This window comes from Talpa europaea, assembly GCF_964194135.1.
Source record: "Talpa europaea genome assembly, chromosome: 10".
Classification (NCBI taxonomy): Eukaryota; Metazoa; Chordata; class Mammalia; order Eulipotyphla; family Talpidae; genus Talpa; species Talpa europaea.
The window spans coordinates 42016831-42034464 of record NC_140077.1 but is presented as its reverse complement, the minus strand read 5'-3'; the positions used below and the strand labels follow the sequence as shown (position 1 = coordinate 42034464).

Below are 17634 nucleotides of genomic sequence, written 5' to 3'. Positions count from 1 at the left end.
GATTTTCCCCTCCCATCCAAACCCACAGAAGCCCAAACAAGGCATCACCAAGGAAAGACCCAGGAAAGCTGAAAGGGTTGGCCTAGGACAGCAAACGCTAACCCTACCCAGGTCTGCTGAGCAGCCACTTCCAAAATTTCTATTATAGTAGGAACTATATTGTTTAAAAGTCTAATTATTTTAAGTTTCTGGTCTTTCATATAAAACCACCTTTGTTTTGCTTCTTTGTATAGCAACCAACACGCCCAGGAAGGGGAGGGGCCCTCCTTAGCAGAGGTCTCAGAAGCCCACGCCCGTGTCAGGACTCAGAGCAGGCCCCAGCAAAGATGATGGACACTTTCTGTTAAGAAGCTCTGGCTGGTGCCAGCAACTAGAGCCCACTCTCCAGGTAGACACCACGCTAGAGCAGGCTGAAAGACCTCAGTGCACAATAGGTCACCATCCATCTAGCAGAGAGAAAAGGGGACACTGAAGCAGCTATGTCAATGGCAGGCCAGGCGCCTCCCACACTGACAGCAATGCTACCATAAGGGAGATGAGAAATGAAGGTAAAGGGGTCCTATTTTATAACAAAGTCAATAGATCTGTGTGACTGTTCCCTTAGACACACAAGTAGGAAAAGATGCTGCAGGTTCTCCAAGATGGAACATTCCTTCTAGTTCCACACATGGCGTTTGCAATGCTCGACAGCCTGGCAGGAGAAAGAAAACCAGGCTTAGACTTTCACATGACAAATGCCATTTCAAACCCATTAAGTATATCAGACATCACCCCAAAATGGAACACATTATCTTGATGGTACTGGAAGCTGCAGACCTAGCAATCCTATCTGACTTAAAACTGGGCAGCATGTGGCATTAGGCAAGAGTTCAGAGCAGTAGAGGCAAAACCTTTTTTAGTGGTTTACAGGTAGGCACCCATGCATGTAGGGCCCAGAGCCCCAGCGTTCAGCAATTAAGCCGCCCAGAAGGCAAAAAATTCCTTCACCCAGCAGTCAGGTACACACTAGCTTGGGCTTGAGAATTTACCCAGATGGGTGGGAGGAACCAATTTTAGCAGCCAATAGTGGGGTAATGGCACAGTGCCTTACTATTCCTCTCCTCAGCAACCCAAGATGACGCAACCTCCCCAATACCAACAGGCCCCGCTGGCCTCAAGGAGAGCCCATGAGGAAGAAAAAGTTGCACAAAGGAACATTAAGTAACAGAGGTTAGTCCAAATATCCCGTCCCAGGAAAGCAGTAAGGGTTACCCAACCAGTAAGTACCCAGTCAGATTAGTACCATGTTACCCCGGGGGCGGGCCACTCAAGACCTCTGCTAGGCCTTGGGTGAAGATTCTGGCTGAGCTCCAGTCAGGGCAAAAGTGACCCGAAGGGGAAGAGAACATGAGCAAGAACTGGGATAATGAGTCCAATGGGCCTTGTGCAATCCCTGGGGTGACCTTATGCGAATCTGACCCCATAACAAGGCAAATGAGGACGGAAGCAGAACAACACTACAAAACATCTGCCCCCCCAGCCTTCACTCCTCAACGACAAGGAGGCAATTAGGTTTACTTGTGGCCACCCAGCACAGGCAGGGCTAATGGCCTCTCTGCACCTCAGGTCTTCCCCTGACATAGTGGAGCGAGCAAATCACTGAGGCTTCTATTAAAGCAGGAGTCTCACTTGAGCTACTCACATTGCACTGGGTTGCTGACTCCATGTTCTGGCACCAGTAGCTTGGGCCCCAGACACACTTCTCAGTTCCCAAGAGAGGCCTTTGAGTTGAGGGGCAGGCTCCAATTTTCTGTATGGTGAAAACAGAGGTGAGGGGGAGGTGTTAGATGGGCTCGATCCTGTTTAAAATATTATTAGCTTCTGCAAGCAGAGCTCTAATGTGTATTTTAAAAAACCACAGTATTGCTTATGTGCTATCTTCTTGGCTCTCCCATACTCCAGCCCCAGAAACTTTCCCTATGGCCAAAAGTCTCAGACCCTTTCAGGATCCACCACCCGAGAATCTACTACCCGGAAGAGCTTACCAGGCACACGTAGGATGGGTCCATCACCTCCACCAGAACTTCTATCAGCACAGGCTCGTACTCAGTCACAAACTGATCACACTGTTAAGAAACAAGGGTCTAGGTCTAGGGGGTGTCCAAGCAAAGTGGGGATCGAAAAGGACTGGAGGGACACTGGACATGTTCCTCACGCAGTGAGAGGGGGACCCCTCTCCCCAACACACGCATACCCACTCAGGTTATTTCCCTCAGTGACTCCACTTGAGCCAACAGACCAATTCTAAGAAAATCTCACTGGGCTCCAGACCTGGAGGCAAAAATAGTTGGTCTTCCCTTGAAATGTCAACTGAAGGCACAACAAAAGCAGCCTTTACGTGTCCAAGAGCAACCAGAGGCATACCTGCTTCTGGTATGGGTCAGGAAGGAAGCTGCAGCCTTTCTCCAGCGCATCCAGGATCTGCTGCTTTGTGCTGTTTTTTTCTAGGTTATGCTCCAAATAGCCAACCAGCTTCTTACACACCTCACAGAAGCCACCATTGCCACCATTCTTCTTCTGCACCACTCGTACTACACAAGAGAGCAAGCACACAGGCTTAGCACCCTTCCAAATCCAAAGAGGGTCAGCCAGCCCTGGCCCTTGGCTCACCAGTCAGTGCAGGCAGCTCCCGGGAGGGGCAGACATGGAGAAGGCTACACACCATCGAGGCCTCTGCCTCCAGCATCTTCAGGATGGAAGTGCCGTAAGTGTCCACCACCTCCTGGCACTCCTCAGCTACCGATATGGGCAATTTGGAGCACATTTTATCCAAAATGCTAAGGAGTTCTTCCTGAAACACAAGAGAATCCTGTGAGAAGATGGGAGGCTGGGCAGGGGTAAGAGAGATTCTGAAAATATCACCATGACCAGGAATCGGTCAACAGCAAGATGCTGTTTCTCCCACAAGAGACAGGGACTACAAAGCAAAGTGCAGTGACTTCCACAAACCCCAACCAGAGGGTTCCACTGGCACGAAAAGCCTTGTAAAAACATGGTTATACAAGTTCCAGGCTCGTGTCCAACACAGTAAGGGCCAAGCCCACTTGGGCTGGGTTTGGGTTCATGGGACAGGAGAGCCCCTCCCTTGGGGGGGGGGAAGCATTCCCCGAAATCCACATACCTCAGTCTTATTGTTGTCAATCTGCTTGACCACCTCCTTCACCAAGTACACACACATCTCACACTTAACATCTGCCTTTGACTGCACAAGATCCTTCTGTTAAAAAGGTGGAAAGAACATTTTAATATGGAGCCCTTGAGCCCTGTCCAGCTCCTCTACGGAGGCCAGACAGGTCAGTGTCACACAAAGGGCCACTTCCTACTAAATCCAAAATGACATGTGGCTTCCTCTCCAAGCAAGGCCAACGCTGAGTCCATTATTTGTTTTTTACAGTGGGAGACCCTTTCGTTTCCCCAAATTTTTACTACCACGCTCCCTCCAAAAATCAGAAATTCATACTTCAGGAGATAGAAGCAGTGAAAGAGTCCCCCTGCCTCAAATAAGAACACTGTCCAGATGATGTTTATATCACCATTCAGTGTTCATTTTAGGGAGGTGGATGGAGGAATGAACAGGAAATTCACTACCTGTCTACTACAGAGTTTAAACACATTTCATGTCTGCTCTGCAGTTTCAAGCCTCATTAATTAGTACCTCAGACTGCTTTTCTAGAGCCTACCTCTAATAAAGTGATACCACTGAAAAGAACTTTCTGTAAAAATGTAGTGAATGTCTGGTGTCTACTATAATGACCATATAGCCACATGTGTCTTATTGAGCACTTCAGATGTGGCTAGTGTGACCAAGGAACTGAATTTTTGCTTAGTTTTATTAAATTTAATGGTCATTATGTAGCTAGAATGCAAGCTACACTCTCCTTCATTTGTACTGCCCATTCATTCAGTCAGCAAGGTAGCATCACACTTAACATCTGCCTTTGACTGCACCAGATGTTAAGTGGGCCGACTAGCATTTCCACTGGAGATGGAAGGGAAGCAGAGAGCAATGTCAAACCTTCCTATGGGTCATACCGTGCATGTGCCATGTAAAGTCAGCAAAGAGATGGCTAGTGGTCAAGGGACATGGGAAATTCTGGAACAAGTACATGCATATGTGTCATGTGATAAAACATCACCTATCACCCTTAAGAACAAGCCTGCAAGCCCCATGAACACAAGGACAATTTTGTCCACCACTGTAGGTGAACTGACTTAGGCCTAAATCTCTGAAACACTGCTTGACCCATAAGAAGTGTTAACTATACACTGGAGGGAGCATCTTGGCCAAATCAAGTCAGCTGGGATACAAAACAGACATCAGTGTGTATGGAGGCTGCACCCCCACAGAGGCTTCAAGTTTATGCTATGGCAGGGAAGGCCACAGAAATCACAGTGCAAAAGATTAGGTTTGAGCCAGGCACGTAAAAAAAGATTCTGAATGCACTAAAAGTGCAAGCTTGGTCCAGTGAGCACTGGAATTTCTAACCAAGGTAATAGAAGGTGATGGGAGAAGAAAGCTGCTGCATTAGTAAATGGGATACCACCATCAAATAATGGTCTCAAACTCAAATACCTTTAGGAGCTGAGTGGGGAACGAGAAGTGTGTGCCTCACAAGATATGACACAGCAGGGAGTGAGAGGCAACACACAGCCCTGACTATTCACAACAATGACATCAGGTACCTTAATTGGCTCCACCAGTTCCAGGGCAGGGATGACATTCTCCGAGGCTGTTTTGGCAGGGATCAGAGTCTGCATGGGCATCTTCTTCACCTCATCACAGAACCCAACCAACGCACAAATCTCCTTGGGTTGCTGAGGAGAGCAGAGAAAAAGCAGTCAGATGCAGGCCTGTGCCTCCTCTGCTTGGTCCCACTCTGTACACACAGGCTAGGGTGCTGGGGCAGGGGGCACCTTGATCCTAGTGTCAAAACTGACTACCCCCCAGATAGGCAAAGGCTCCACATGAAATCTAAAGGGTCTGTGTCCAACAGCAGAGCAGATACACCATTACACAGCTCTGGCGGGGGAAGCAGGGGAAGGCTCTCTGTTCCCACCAGGGGGCACCACAGGGAAGTGACACTCCTGGCACCTTAACAGGCACCAAAACATCTCCAAGGACACCTGGTCTGCTCTAGAACCTGTTTTTCCATTGAACTGGTTCACTCTCTGTAGAAGTAAACCATATGTTCTTTCTAAAGGAGGAATTATAAACAGAAAGCTAAATGTACTGGAAACAGAATGACACAGGATTTTTTAGTGGCATCTTAAAATGATGCACTAAGGAGAAATGTGAGCTTTAAAAAACCACATTCTGCGTTCACAATTACACAAGCACAGTACACATGAAAACCCAATGCCCCGATGAATCATTTCAAGTCAGACTGACCCCCCCTTCCCATCCAGACACCAAACCACTGAGAACTAGAGAGTTTGGAAACAGGAGCAGGAAAGTATACCTATTTCATATACTTTGTAAACCAGATACAACTAGCTCTGGCCTGGTGGCACTTGCCTCCCACCACCAAGCAGCGGGAACAGGACTACTAAAAATGAGACCTGTTAAAGGAAGAGAATGAGGCTAGACCATGGTGGGGGCTCATTTTGTTTTAAGATCAAGAAGGCGCTAGAATTAAACAAGGTTGGGGAGTTTAAATGAAGTCTATCCCAAAAATTCTGTCTTTGGCACAATGTAAGAACAGGGGGAAATATCAGAATGGGGCTGAAGATCCACAACACGCTTTTTAGAAAAAGACAAAGATTGAAGAGGTATGTGGCTGTTTATAGTCTCAGATCAACTTCCTTCTAATAACTTCTGGAGGAGGCCTAGATAAAAATTCAAATCTCAGCCACAGTTCTGTCCCATTAGACTTCAAAATACATTTGAAAAAATCCTTAACTCTATTTCTAAAAATAGATGCCATTGCTCAGGAGGGTTAAGGTACAGTCCCAAAGGGGCACTGGCTCTGCCAGTATGGTCTGGGTGTTTGATTCCCCTCTTCTGCCATTAGCATGACTCTATTAGCTTGGCTCTCAAGCCATCCGATGTGGCTGCAGATCCCCATCACCCAGAAGGGCAAAAGCCACAATCAAGAGATTGTTTCCAACTCTCTGGATTGAACAGTCTGCTCACTGTTTGCAAATGGTTTGTTCATGCAGCAAAAGCATTTCTGGGATTATGAAAAACAATGTTCTCTTGGGTCATGACAGAAACAAGGGCTCCCACTGGCAGTAAGGCCTACAATGAAGGAAGCTGAGGCATCACCAGAGTCACCATGGTTTCCCATCATCACACTGGTGACCTGCATGTGGCCAGCCGTGTGCTGATTCTGACCAACGTGCAAGGTCTGCTGGTGTCATTTCCTGGGCCCCCTGGAAGGGGTTGGGGCCTCCAAACCCTCTACTGCTGAATCACTGGGTAAAGATGCAGAAGCACCCATGCCAGCCCATTAACAGAGAGATCATGCCTTTCTCAGCCATCCCTCATAGTTAGCAGAGCTGACCATGCCATAAAAACAGATGAGCAAAATAACTATGAGAAGCAGCAGACCACTACCACAAGCAAATTCCCCATCACATACCTGATCCTGCTGTTGAACAAAAAAACAGGAAATCGGAGATAAAAATAAGAGAAAGGAAAGGACACAACAGTTAAGAAAAAATAAAATAATAACAATGCAGCAGTTAACCAGGTATAAGGACGTCACAAAAAAGTTGAGGAAACACCTTTCAGTCACATACCAACAACCTACCTTGTTCCTGCAACTGAAGCATAAGGGAGCCCTGGAAGCTATTCTGGCCCTCGAAGAACAGAACTACTGTCAAGCTTTGTGTGTGCCATCCCCATGTCCCTGACATACCAAATCATGCTCAACATTGGGCAGCAGGTCCCCAGAGACCACCACACTATGAAGAGAAGCCCATCCTCAGAACCTATCCCCAACATGCCTGCAAGGCCTCCCCCTCAGCTTAGTAATAAGCAGCAAAACAGATGACACAGGTACCCAAATTTGGGATGTGTGTTATAATTCATAATACACCCAGAGGGGTGAGGGATCCCAAACCAGGCCTGATGGCAATCTCCCCCAGGTGGCCAAATCCCACCCTGAAGGCCAATTTGACAACATGTCAAAAGCCTTGCCCTCTGATTCAGCAAGCCCAGCTTTAGTCCTCTGTACTTAGGAAAAATACAGGGATGTGTGTGTCTATCTATTTGGCTGTAGGGATATTCACCATGATTATCCCAAGCCCAAATAGAAAACAAACTAAACATCCAGCCAGAGGAGACTGGTTACATTAATTATGTTCTAGCCACATAGTGAATATTAAGGGACCACTTAAAAATCATTTGTACAAGAATATTTAGGTGACTAATAAATTTTCAGACAAAAAGTACAAACGACAAAGTTTAAAGTACTATATGAAATATGATCCCACTGATATTTTTAAAACCCTTGTGAGTTTTGATAAATATCCTTAATTTTTTAAATGTCCATGCAATGTGATTGCTAACATGAGAGGAGTATTTAGTTAGTGATGAGCAAGCACTTAACTAAATCAAGTAACAACAAAGGTTTGTCGGTTTGTTTTTCCCTACTCTAGCTGTATGTTTTTAGAAGCTGCCTTTAAACTGTTTTTAGGACAAGGTAGGTTGTGATCCCAAACAGAAAGCTCTCTTGGGCCTGAAGGGGGTCCTTGAGTGGTTAGAGCTTTTAGGTTCTGAGATCATACGGTCTCAGTCGACTCTGCAGACCTAAACAGGTGGTGAGCCATAGTTGTTGGCCCCTGGGTTAGAGAACTCCCGAGGACTCTAAGTCAATCTCAGTGTAATCAGAAAGTCATATGACAGAGAAAAATGGTGCAACCCATCCCTCAAGCCCTACAGATCAGATCTCAGAAGGTCAGTGTGTGTCCCCAGTGTAGGGATTCCTGCAGACCACTCTGCTCCATCCAGCAGTTTTCCACATGGAACTGGCTCCCTTCCCATGCTCCCTATTTTCTACTTTTAATAATGAAGGAATGTTCCTAACATCTGAATGCATCAGAAGCAAATGCAGGAGCAACTAAGGGCTCAAGTAGCAGCTACAGCTAACACCACTGCAGAACTCAGGCCCAATTCTGGGAGGCGACATTCTTCCCCTCTCAGAACACAGGCTACAACACAGCAATTCTCAGGCCTGGCCCAGCTAGAGAGCAGGGTGAATTTCACAGGTGAAAGAAAGCCAGTTACTAGAAATCTAATGTCCCATTCACATATGCACAGGCAAACAAACTGCCAAAAAGCCACCAAGGCAGTCCAGGGGTCAAACTGCTTCAGCCTTTCCCCTGCCTGGGGATGGCAGGAGGAGCCACTGAGTTCGTAGCAGAGTCTGCTAGCCCAAGAGGGCTCATTCTGGCCCAATCCAGGCAATTCAATACTGGAAGGTAAAGGAGGAGGGGGAGGGCACCACAAACTATGTAATTCTCAAAATTCCTGGAACCCACGAAGTTTGACCCAAAGAAAAATGCTAACAAGGACTGTCCCCTGCCACCTACCATATGCATCATCATCTGGACTGCAATTTGAGAATACTGGTTGATATAGTTCTTGCACTGGGGAGAGAGAAACAGACTGTTAGTGACACTAATTGCTGCAGAAATGCCAGCATTTCCAAAAATGCCAACAGTGACTATCTAGTAAGTTTCCAAGAGTCGAGTCTTCTAAGTGTCTTCTCTGAGGCAAGTTTTAATAAGAAAAAAATGGCAATTAGGTTATTTTTTACCATACAGGAAAACATATATGCAGAAAGTACTTTATAATATTTCCCAAAGGTCCTAAAAGATGACATCCTTCTATCTCCTTTGTTGGCCCAAACTTGCCCCAAGGTCAGCAACTACTCATCAGCAATTTAAAGTGACTTACAAGACACACTCCTCAGAAAACCAACATTACTTATGTGAAATAACAAACTGGCACTTGGTTTTACACAACAATCTCATGAATGTGGCTAATGTGAATAGAGCCAAGAAATCAAACTCCTAAGGGTGTTAACAAAATGAGTTTTTGAACCTGCAGGACTAAGATTCACCAAGGTACAAAAAACTTTCCAGGTGAATTTCCTGGAAGTCAGTTTGAGTGGCTTCCCGTGGATGACTGCTGGCTTAAAATTACGTATACACAACAGCCAGGCTTTCAAAACAGGGTGGTAAGTGGTTCCAGAGGTGTTTCTTTTAAACATGGTAACAGGGAGGGGGAAAAATATCTTCACGAAAGTAGTCTCCTTTCACTACCTCATCCAAAGAGTTGGTTTTTTAAAGATTTATTTATTTATTTGTGCATACAAGAACTGGGTGTAGGCCAGAGGTGCAGGGATGTGAGAATTCACCAGAGACAGAGTGGGGATCAGAACGGGCAGATCTACTGAAATACACTTTTGAGAGGAACAGCAGGAGAGAGAGGAGAGGTCTGCTGCGCCATGTGGGTTGGCTCCCTGGCCGGGGATCAAACTGAGGCCGCTGTGGCTGGCAATAGCTTGATAGCGCTGAGACTTTAACCCATGCACCACTAGGGAGGCCCTCACCCAAAGAGTTTTGTAGCATATTTGAATTCAATTAACCAACAAAATATTTAAGTACCCAACACCTAATCCCAGCTGCCTTCTGGGAAAGAGTTAAATAATACCTTCCTCAAAGCACTTAGGTTGGAACTTAAAATGGTACCAAAGAAAGTATAGTTTTCTTGGTTCCCCAACTCCTGTCTCCCTAGTGCAGTCCCCTGGCCCAGAACATCCTCGAGTATATAAGGTAAGGCTTACCATGTCAGCTATGCCAGGCCCCAAGCGGTCACACTCCTCCCTGACATGCTCCACAAAGGCCTCAACAAAGGTAGAGTTGGTCTTTACGGCAGTCTGGACATCGGTCACCATCTGAATGCAGTCCTGGCAAACATCCGCACCAACCTACAGCGAGAGAACAATGGGGCTGTAAACACTGCATATTCCTAGAGTAACTGAGCAATTCTTTGCAAAATTACCTTCCACACTCACAGCTACAGCTGTCATAATTTACTGAACAGTTCCTAATGAATTTTTATGGGCACTTATATTAACAGATTTTAAATCAACTGGGCATTCATTTTAGTAAAAATTAATAGGAAGTAGGTGGGTGGGGGGAGTAAGATCTTGATTTTAAATATTCCACATTCTTCAGATCCTCCACGGGACCACAACTTGAAGGTTGGCTGGCTCGTGTGACTGCAGAGTCAGCTGAAGATGTATACAGCCTGTTTCAGAACCTCTCATACACACTGCCCCTTCATATCATCTCTAATCCAAATGGGGCCCTCGGTGGCCAGGCCCACTGCCTTACCTTGTGCTGGGGCTTGCTGTGGGGTCCATTCTGAGGGTAGAGGAGGAGGGGGATGTTGGCAATGAAGGGAGGTATCATTTCAGGCATGTTCATTTCCTGGATCTTATTGGACTCGAGCTGTTTCTGGTGATTCAGCTCTGCCAGGTGCTTCTGAAGAGACTCGCAGAGATTGAGGGCGCAGCAAACCTCGTCTGGACGGCTCTGGTGGAAAACATATCCAGCTGGAAACGGGAAGCCCTCTCCCCCAAGGAAAGCAAAACAGGCCACGAGGTGCCTCTGAGGTAGTCCTTTCCTTGACTCTTACCTTAAGGCACAGATGCATGCCCACCTCAGACATTTCAAACTAAACCACCCAACTTGGTCTCCCCTCCATCTCCATTTCATCAGATGGCTCCAGCACCATCTATCCTTCTACGAGGTCAGACCAGAAACCCAGAAGAAAGCCCTAATTCCTCTGCCTCCTGTATGTCCTCTGTATTAGCAAGTCTAGCCCATTCATCCTTGAATACAAAATGTGCATCTGTCCATCCCCACTGTCCCCATCACATCGGGCTACTCTGGCAGCTTTCCCTCTTACAAGTGCCCATAGGAAGGCACCTATGATCATGTCACTCCTCAGTCTGAAACCCTCCAATGACTTCCTGCTGCATCGGCAATTCCGAGAGGCCTAAAAGGCGCTGCATGAAGCCACCCCTGCCTTCCTCACCAGAAATTTGGTCCTGGTCTTGGAACTGCTGCCCCAGTGGTCCTCTCAGTTTTTTAAGTACCTCTTCTTCCCAAATTCCACAAACCTGGTCCCCTGAATTCCCTCCCCTGGGCCCCAGGAGTGCCCTGAAGGAAGAGCCTGCTTTCCATCATATACCATTTCTCCTTTAATCATGTCCATGATGACCGGGAGGTAGGCATCCACAATCTCCTTGCACTTGGCAGACAGCTCTGGCTTAGGAAGCCAGTCACAGGTCTTCTCCAAGTTCGTGAGGATCTCTTGCTAGAGAGGACAAAGGCAAGGGTCAGATCAAGATGAACAAATTCTTCCCGTAAGGGCTGAAAGGAAGAGACTCCCCCCTACACTGCACAGAAAAGTGAAGGCTGGAAAACAGCAGTCCTCGGGAAAGAAGACAGCCAGTGGGCTAGTGGGGAGCCACAGATGCCAGATCCAGGAGGCAAAAAGCAGGCACAGGTTTTATTCAAAATGAAGAGCCTTTCACATGCAGTGCCACAGGACCAGAGAATTTCAAGCTGAGATGGGCAAAACAAGCCTAGAGTTCACAGCATACAAAAGAAAATCCCAGTCAATCCTGAGCATGTAACACATAGTCCCCAGGTCTGTAAGCCAGGACCCACAGCCTATGGCTAAGAATAGACTTTACATTTTTTAAAAAGATTTTGTTAATTTTTGTGTAGACTGGGGTGCAAGCCAGAGGCAGAGGGGATGGGAAGAGTCACCAGAGACAGAATGGGGAGCAGAGCAGGCAGATCTACTGAAATACACTGCTGAGGGAAGCAGCTGGCCATGGGTAGCTCCCTGGCTGGGGGTCAAACTCAGGCCTTGGCAGTGGGCCTTCCTGGTGGTAGTGCTGAGACCCAACCCCTAGGCCAACCATGGAGGTCCTAAGAATGGCTTTTACATTGTTAAAGGATGGAGGTAGGAGGGGGAAGACTGAGCGAGAACAGCATGCTAACCAGAGGGCCTAAATTAATCCTGATGTGGGTTCCTGATGTGGGTTCAGACCATTCCCCATGGACCTCCTCCTCCCAAGTGACAGCTCTTTTAAGGAAGGGCATGGCCACACACACACAGTGACAGCTCACCTCAGTATCATTGTTCTTCAGCAAGTCTGCTGCTTCAGTGATGACTCGTTTGCATATGTCACAGGGAAGAGATTTCTAAGAGGAAAGAACACAAGGGAGAGAGATCCGTATTTGCATGGCATAACTCACCACGCAACAGAAAACCATGCTGGCCTTTCACTACTTTATCTAACCAGAGATGTGACTGTGGCCCCTAACCTATATAAGCAGCACAGGGAAGGAGTAAGTGTGCAGAACCAGAAGGTTCCACCTCCTCACAGGGCAACCATGAGGAGCAAACAAAACGAGTCAAGAGAAAGTGCTTTGTAACTGGCAGTGAGTGGAAATACAAAGGCTCAGGACAGCACCAAGGGCACTCACCACCACAGGCTTGCTCCAGACAGTCTGCAGGCAGTGCTTCACGGCCCCACAGTCAGCCGCTGCCTGCACATCCTGGCACCACACTGCTGAGCCTCCCGTGCATTTTTTCAGGCTATGGACAGGGCTGCCTACAGCTAAGAAGAAAACCAGTGTAAGGAGACCCTTTCCCAGCACACCAGGACCCCCCTCACTTAGTACCCAGAGCTAAAGGCCAGTCTTGGCATGTTCAATGGACAGCCTACCTGGCCCCTCACCCACAAACCACAGCGGGACCTCGTCAAGAGCTGCACTGACATCTAACTCATGCTAGAAGGGACTAATACATCGAGATCACCTTTTTTCAGCTCGTTATTTTTAAACAGTAGCAGGTATATACATTTTTTAATCTTTACAACCTGAAAAAACTTCTACAGAGTGATGAAATAAATCAGAGGAAATAAGATTGACAGATTTAAATACAGGAAATTTTAACATATTTAGAATGAAAGACAGCTTTTTCTTTAATCTGAGAGTTACATAACAACATTCATCCTCTTATTACATAGAATAACGATTCTCAGTGTTCCAGTGGAAAGCCCTTTTATAAAAAAAATCTATTGAGTTTTTGCACATAAACTAGGTTACCAACAAAAGCACAAGATCACACAATTCACTCTGAAGGCAGTGTGTGTGTGCTCAGAACCAGCTGGGTGGCATTTCATCTACTGTGCGAATGAAGAAAGGATCTGAATAAATGCCACAGGCACAGAAACAGGTTTAGGAAAAGCTAGAGAAAGGCTGAGTGTCACCTGGGACAAAAGAAACACAAGGAGTTGCCTTACTTTGAAAATTTAAGTTAACCAAGAACAACAACAAAAACATGAACCTTGACAGGTTTGTATCAATAGTGTGAGACACATTCTTACAAGGCTGATAGCAACATGACTGAGAATACCACCTAAAACAAATGGTGTATATAAAAAAATCCCCCTTCAGAAAGTAAATCCACTTCTAGAAATCCATTCTATGGAAACACAGCAATTCAAAAGGGAAAATATGATATGTGAAATATGTATAACTTAATTTTCAATACTAAAAAGTAGGTATAATCTGAACCATCAAAAAATAAAGAGAAAAACCAATGATATTTTAACAAAACTATTCTGTGGCTTTGAAATTTACTTAAAAAGATGTATATCAAATAAAAATTCATGACTACTACATTGTACAGGGGTAGTATAAATTTTTTTTAAAGTACAATGGTTCACTAAATTGTATTTTCTAACACCAAATATTATGTTATGTGTGTATGTACTTTTGTAAACTGTCTTGTGAGTGCCTACATTTCTTGAACATTTCTATAGTTTCCGTGATTTGGGAACTGGAAAATGAGGGTAAACCCCTCAGCTTCACACCTCACCTCTAACCCAAGATTCAATTAAGAAACAACAAATTATACCAGATTACACACAGATGACTCCAGGGGATATGACAATTTCTACTGTAAAGAGGAAACGTTTTGCCCAAGTCTGAGATGAAAACCCCATAGATACCTAAGAAATGACATGCTGCATATTACTTAAACATGTAAATCAAAGAAAAAATAATAATCCTACAGACATGTAACACACACAGTATACAACGCTACAGACATCTAACACACAGTGTAACACTACAGACAACTAATGCATACAGACTATAATGACACACACAGAAAAAACAGTATGTGACACGTGTAGGTCAGCAGATGTCCATGCAGGACGCCCATGAAAGCAGACACAGCTGGAGGGACACAAAGTAATGGGGATGTGTTCACAGAAACTGAGAAAACCACATGACCAAATGGAGCAAAGACAATACTAACCGCCTGGTGGAGCTAGACATGCATTCTTGAAAATGAAATTTGAACTGGCACTTGAAAGAGGCAGCTATAAAAGACTGGCTACATACAGAGGTTTGAAGAATTCCTGAACATTTCAAAGGAGAGCAGTTCTCTTTGTCAAAGGGTTTTTTGGTAAAACTTCCTTTGTTTTTTCATCAGCAGAACACAAAAGGGAGTGGGAAGAGATAGTCTGCAAAGACAAGTCTCCGGGAACTGGAAACCCCACCTGCCACACTCACTGCTCTGTGGGTTCAGCCTGTGTGCATAACTAAGTATATCAACAACCCAAACATGATGTGCCAAAGTGAAAAGGAAGCAGAAGATTCGTCAGGCACCTAACTGGAAAGTTCATTCCAAAAAAAGTCCATACAAGAAATGGCGGCAGCCCCGGATGAGAAAGGGGTTAAAAGAAAGAGTCCAAGTAACTACATAGCTAGGAAAATGAAACTCACAAAGTTATATCTGAAGGTGAAATCTTGGCCTCCCTGGTAGTGCAAGGGGTTAAGTCTCAGCACTATGAAGCTATTGGCAGCCACTGAAGCATGAGTTCAATCCCCTGCCAGGGAGCTGCCCACATGGCGTAGCAGACCTCCCCTGTCTTGCCCCCTGCTCCCCCCAGCAGTGTATTTCAGTCAGTCTGCCTGTTCTGTTCCCCACTCTGTCTCTGGTGAATCCTCTCACCCCCTACACCTCTGGCCTGCACCCCAGTTCTTGTGTGCATAAATAAATCTTTAAAAAAAATAAGTAAATAAAGGTGAAGTCTTTTAGGCTAAAAGAAAACAAAAGAAGAAGCAACAGCAGAGCCAGCCTGATGGTCAGAGCCAACTGAGCCAGTGTGACATGTGTGGACTGCAGGGCACAGGCCACAGGAGCACAGAACACACTGTGCAAGTAACTACCCATGACAGCACAATGCACAGTGGAGAACAAAGCGGGTGAGAAAGGTGAGCACAGGACTATACTTCTGAGTGCCGTAGAAGACAGGAGTGTTTAGTTAGGAGAGCAAATCCTTTCACAAATGAAGGAGACCTCGACCTGGCACATGGGAGCACATCTGCTCAGTGTGGTTTCATGTCCTAGACCCAGAATTTTGGGAAGAGGTGAAGGGAAGCTGACTGCAGCCCCAAATAAGGAGTATATATTTAACATCCAAGAGATAGAAAAAACAGAATGACCTCTCCAATAGCAGAAGCAACCAAGCGAAAACAAAATGCCCAACCTGAAAGGAATTCTGTGTAAGAAAGATCCTGAGAGCTAAGTGGGGCTAGAAAGGCCTCTTAAGGAGTTTATACAACTTCATTCTGAACATGAAGCAGCAAACACCATTGTCAGTATTTATATATAACCAACATATAAAATTACCTAAACCACTCTTCTGATGAGTTATTTCTCAAAACATGTTCCCAGCAAAGCTTTCATCTCTATTCTCGTCCTCCCACACATTGCCCCCAAATACCAACTTCCTTCTCTGAGGCAATAAACTGACCTCTAAGAAAGTTCTTAGAATGTTTGCCTAACCACCTGGAGAGCTATGATTAAATATGTCATGTTAAGAAACGAACACTAGTGAGGGCAACTCAACTACTACACCTCTCAGTTCAAGCGCCTGGCATTCGAGCCCGTAAAGGTAAAATGCTACTAAGGCTGAAATCAGAGAAACTATCACTTGTACTATCAACTAAAACCCCATGGGCAAGCTTCATTTTAAGGAAAGACAGGTTTTTCCTCTTAAGACAGACTTCAATGGTACTTCCTTAGGAAATGGACAGATGATATATTCCCTTTCTACTCTCCAGTCCTAGCAACAAAAAGGTCCACACACACACATCACTTTTCAAAAACAAATTGTAATGGGATTTTACTGCACTGAGAACAGCTGCCTCGAGCAGAACCAGACATGGCCTTTTGGCAGCACTAGACTCTTGACCAAAAACTTCAGTGATCCTGGTACGCAGGGAGTCTCAAGGTATATTTTCTTTTAAAAAAAAAAAAAAAGAATTATTTATCTATGCATACAAGAGCTGGGGTACAGGCCAGAGATGCAAGAGGTGAGAGGATTCACCAGAGACAGAGCATAACAGGCAGAATGGCTGAAATACACTGCTGAGGGGAGCAGCGGGTGAGACAGGAGAGGCCGGCTTCACCGTGTGGGCTGCTCTCTGGCCGGCCTGGGATTGAGCTCGGGCTGCAGAGGCTGCGGATTGCTTCACAGTGTGGTGCTTAACCCCTTGCGCCACTAGGGAGGAGGCCTTCTATGTGTATTTTCAATGCTCTTATGATGACTTCAGAACTAAACCTAGACCTTAGAGTAAGACTTCTAAGGCAATTTACCTGCCATTTATCTTAAATGTTTTTCAAACATGGTATATTGTCATGCATTGCTTAACAACCTTTCAGATGCTAAAGGCAGTCTAAGGTGGACAGCATATATAACAGCAGGCCCAAGAGGCTGTAGCACAGAGCCTCTAGGTGAGCATCAGGCTAGCCCATCTATTAATAGGTTTGTGTAATTACACTCTATGATATTCGCAAACAACAAGATCACCTAATGACACATTTCTTAGAACATAGCCCCATCATTAAAAGACACATGACTGTACTGAGAAAAAAAACAATTTCTAGGTCTGGTCCAAAAGACTTCAAGCAAATCACTGTCCTGAGCTTGTTTTTTTATGTGTAAAATGAAGAGAAAGTCATTGTTTCACTGAATTATTGTGAAAACCAACTTTCAACTACCAGAGTACTACACCTCTCAGCCATTGAGCCCTTATCACCATTTCTGGAATTTTCATTTATTCCCATATCTCCCCTACAGGCTGGCTTTGAAATGAGACAGGGGTTCAGATCATAGAGCCAACACTTCCAGTCATGTAACCCTGAGACTTCAATCTTCCAGTATGCAAGATGACCCCAAGACTAGTGCTCACTCCTAGGAGTCCATACAAATAAACCAATATTTATAGAATACAGCACAGTGCCAGCACGCTACAGGAATGTGCTGTGATCATCATCATCATCTGCAACAACACTAGGACCTTTCTCTGATCATAGTCATGCCACAAAGAGCTGAAGCAAGTCTATACTATTTGTTTACTCTACATTTAATCAAGTAATTAACTGGAAACTCAAAGACCTTGAGAAGCTATGTCACCACATCTCCAGTTGTTGGTTACTATATGCAAGACCCAGGAGTCACAAGGAGAGTGAAGCACAGG

At 45.4% G+C, this 17634-nt stretch overlaps 1 protein-coding gene across 1 annotated transcript in view; it reads right to left on the bottom strand.

Annotated features, from left to right (window-relative positions):
- Positions 1-655: 655 nt before the first annotated feature.
- Positions 656-17634, bottom strand: part of PSAP (prosaposin) — a gene marked incomplete at both ends in the record, with an annotated part of 28549 nt that continues 11570 nt past the window's right edge. The window contains 14 exons of the mRNA XM_084245013.1: positions 656-691; positions 1682-1789; positions 2025-2105; positions 2404-2570; positions 2650-2830; positions 3161-3256; positions 4723-4854; positions 6621-6629; positions 8575-8631; positions 9834-9977; positions 10387-10587; positions 11249-11374; positions 12199-12273; positions 12559-12692. Coding sequence (XP_084101139.1) covers positions 656-691; positions 1682-1789; positions 2025-2105; positions 2404-2570; positions 2650-2830; positions 3161-3256; positions 4723-4854; positions 6621-6629; positions 8575-8631; positions 9834-9977; positions 10387-10587; positions 11249-11374; positions 12199-12273; positions 12559-12692 — 1547 coding nt within the window. The remainder of the gene's footprint in view (positions 692-1681; positions 1790-2024; positions 2106-2403; positions 2571-2649; positions 2831-3160; positions 3257-4722; positions 4855-6620; positions 6630-8574; positions 8632-9833; positions 9978-10386; positions 10588-11248; positions 11375-12198; positions 12274-12558; positions 12693-17634) is intronic.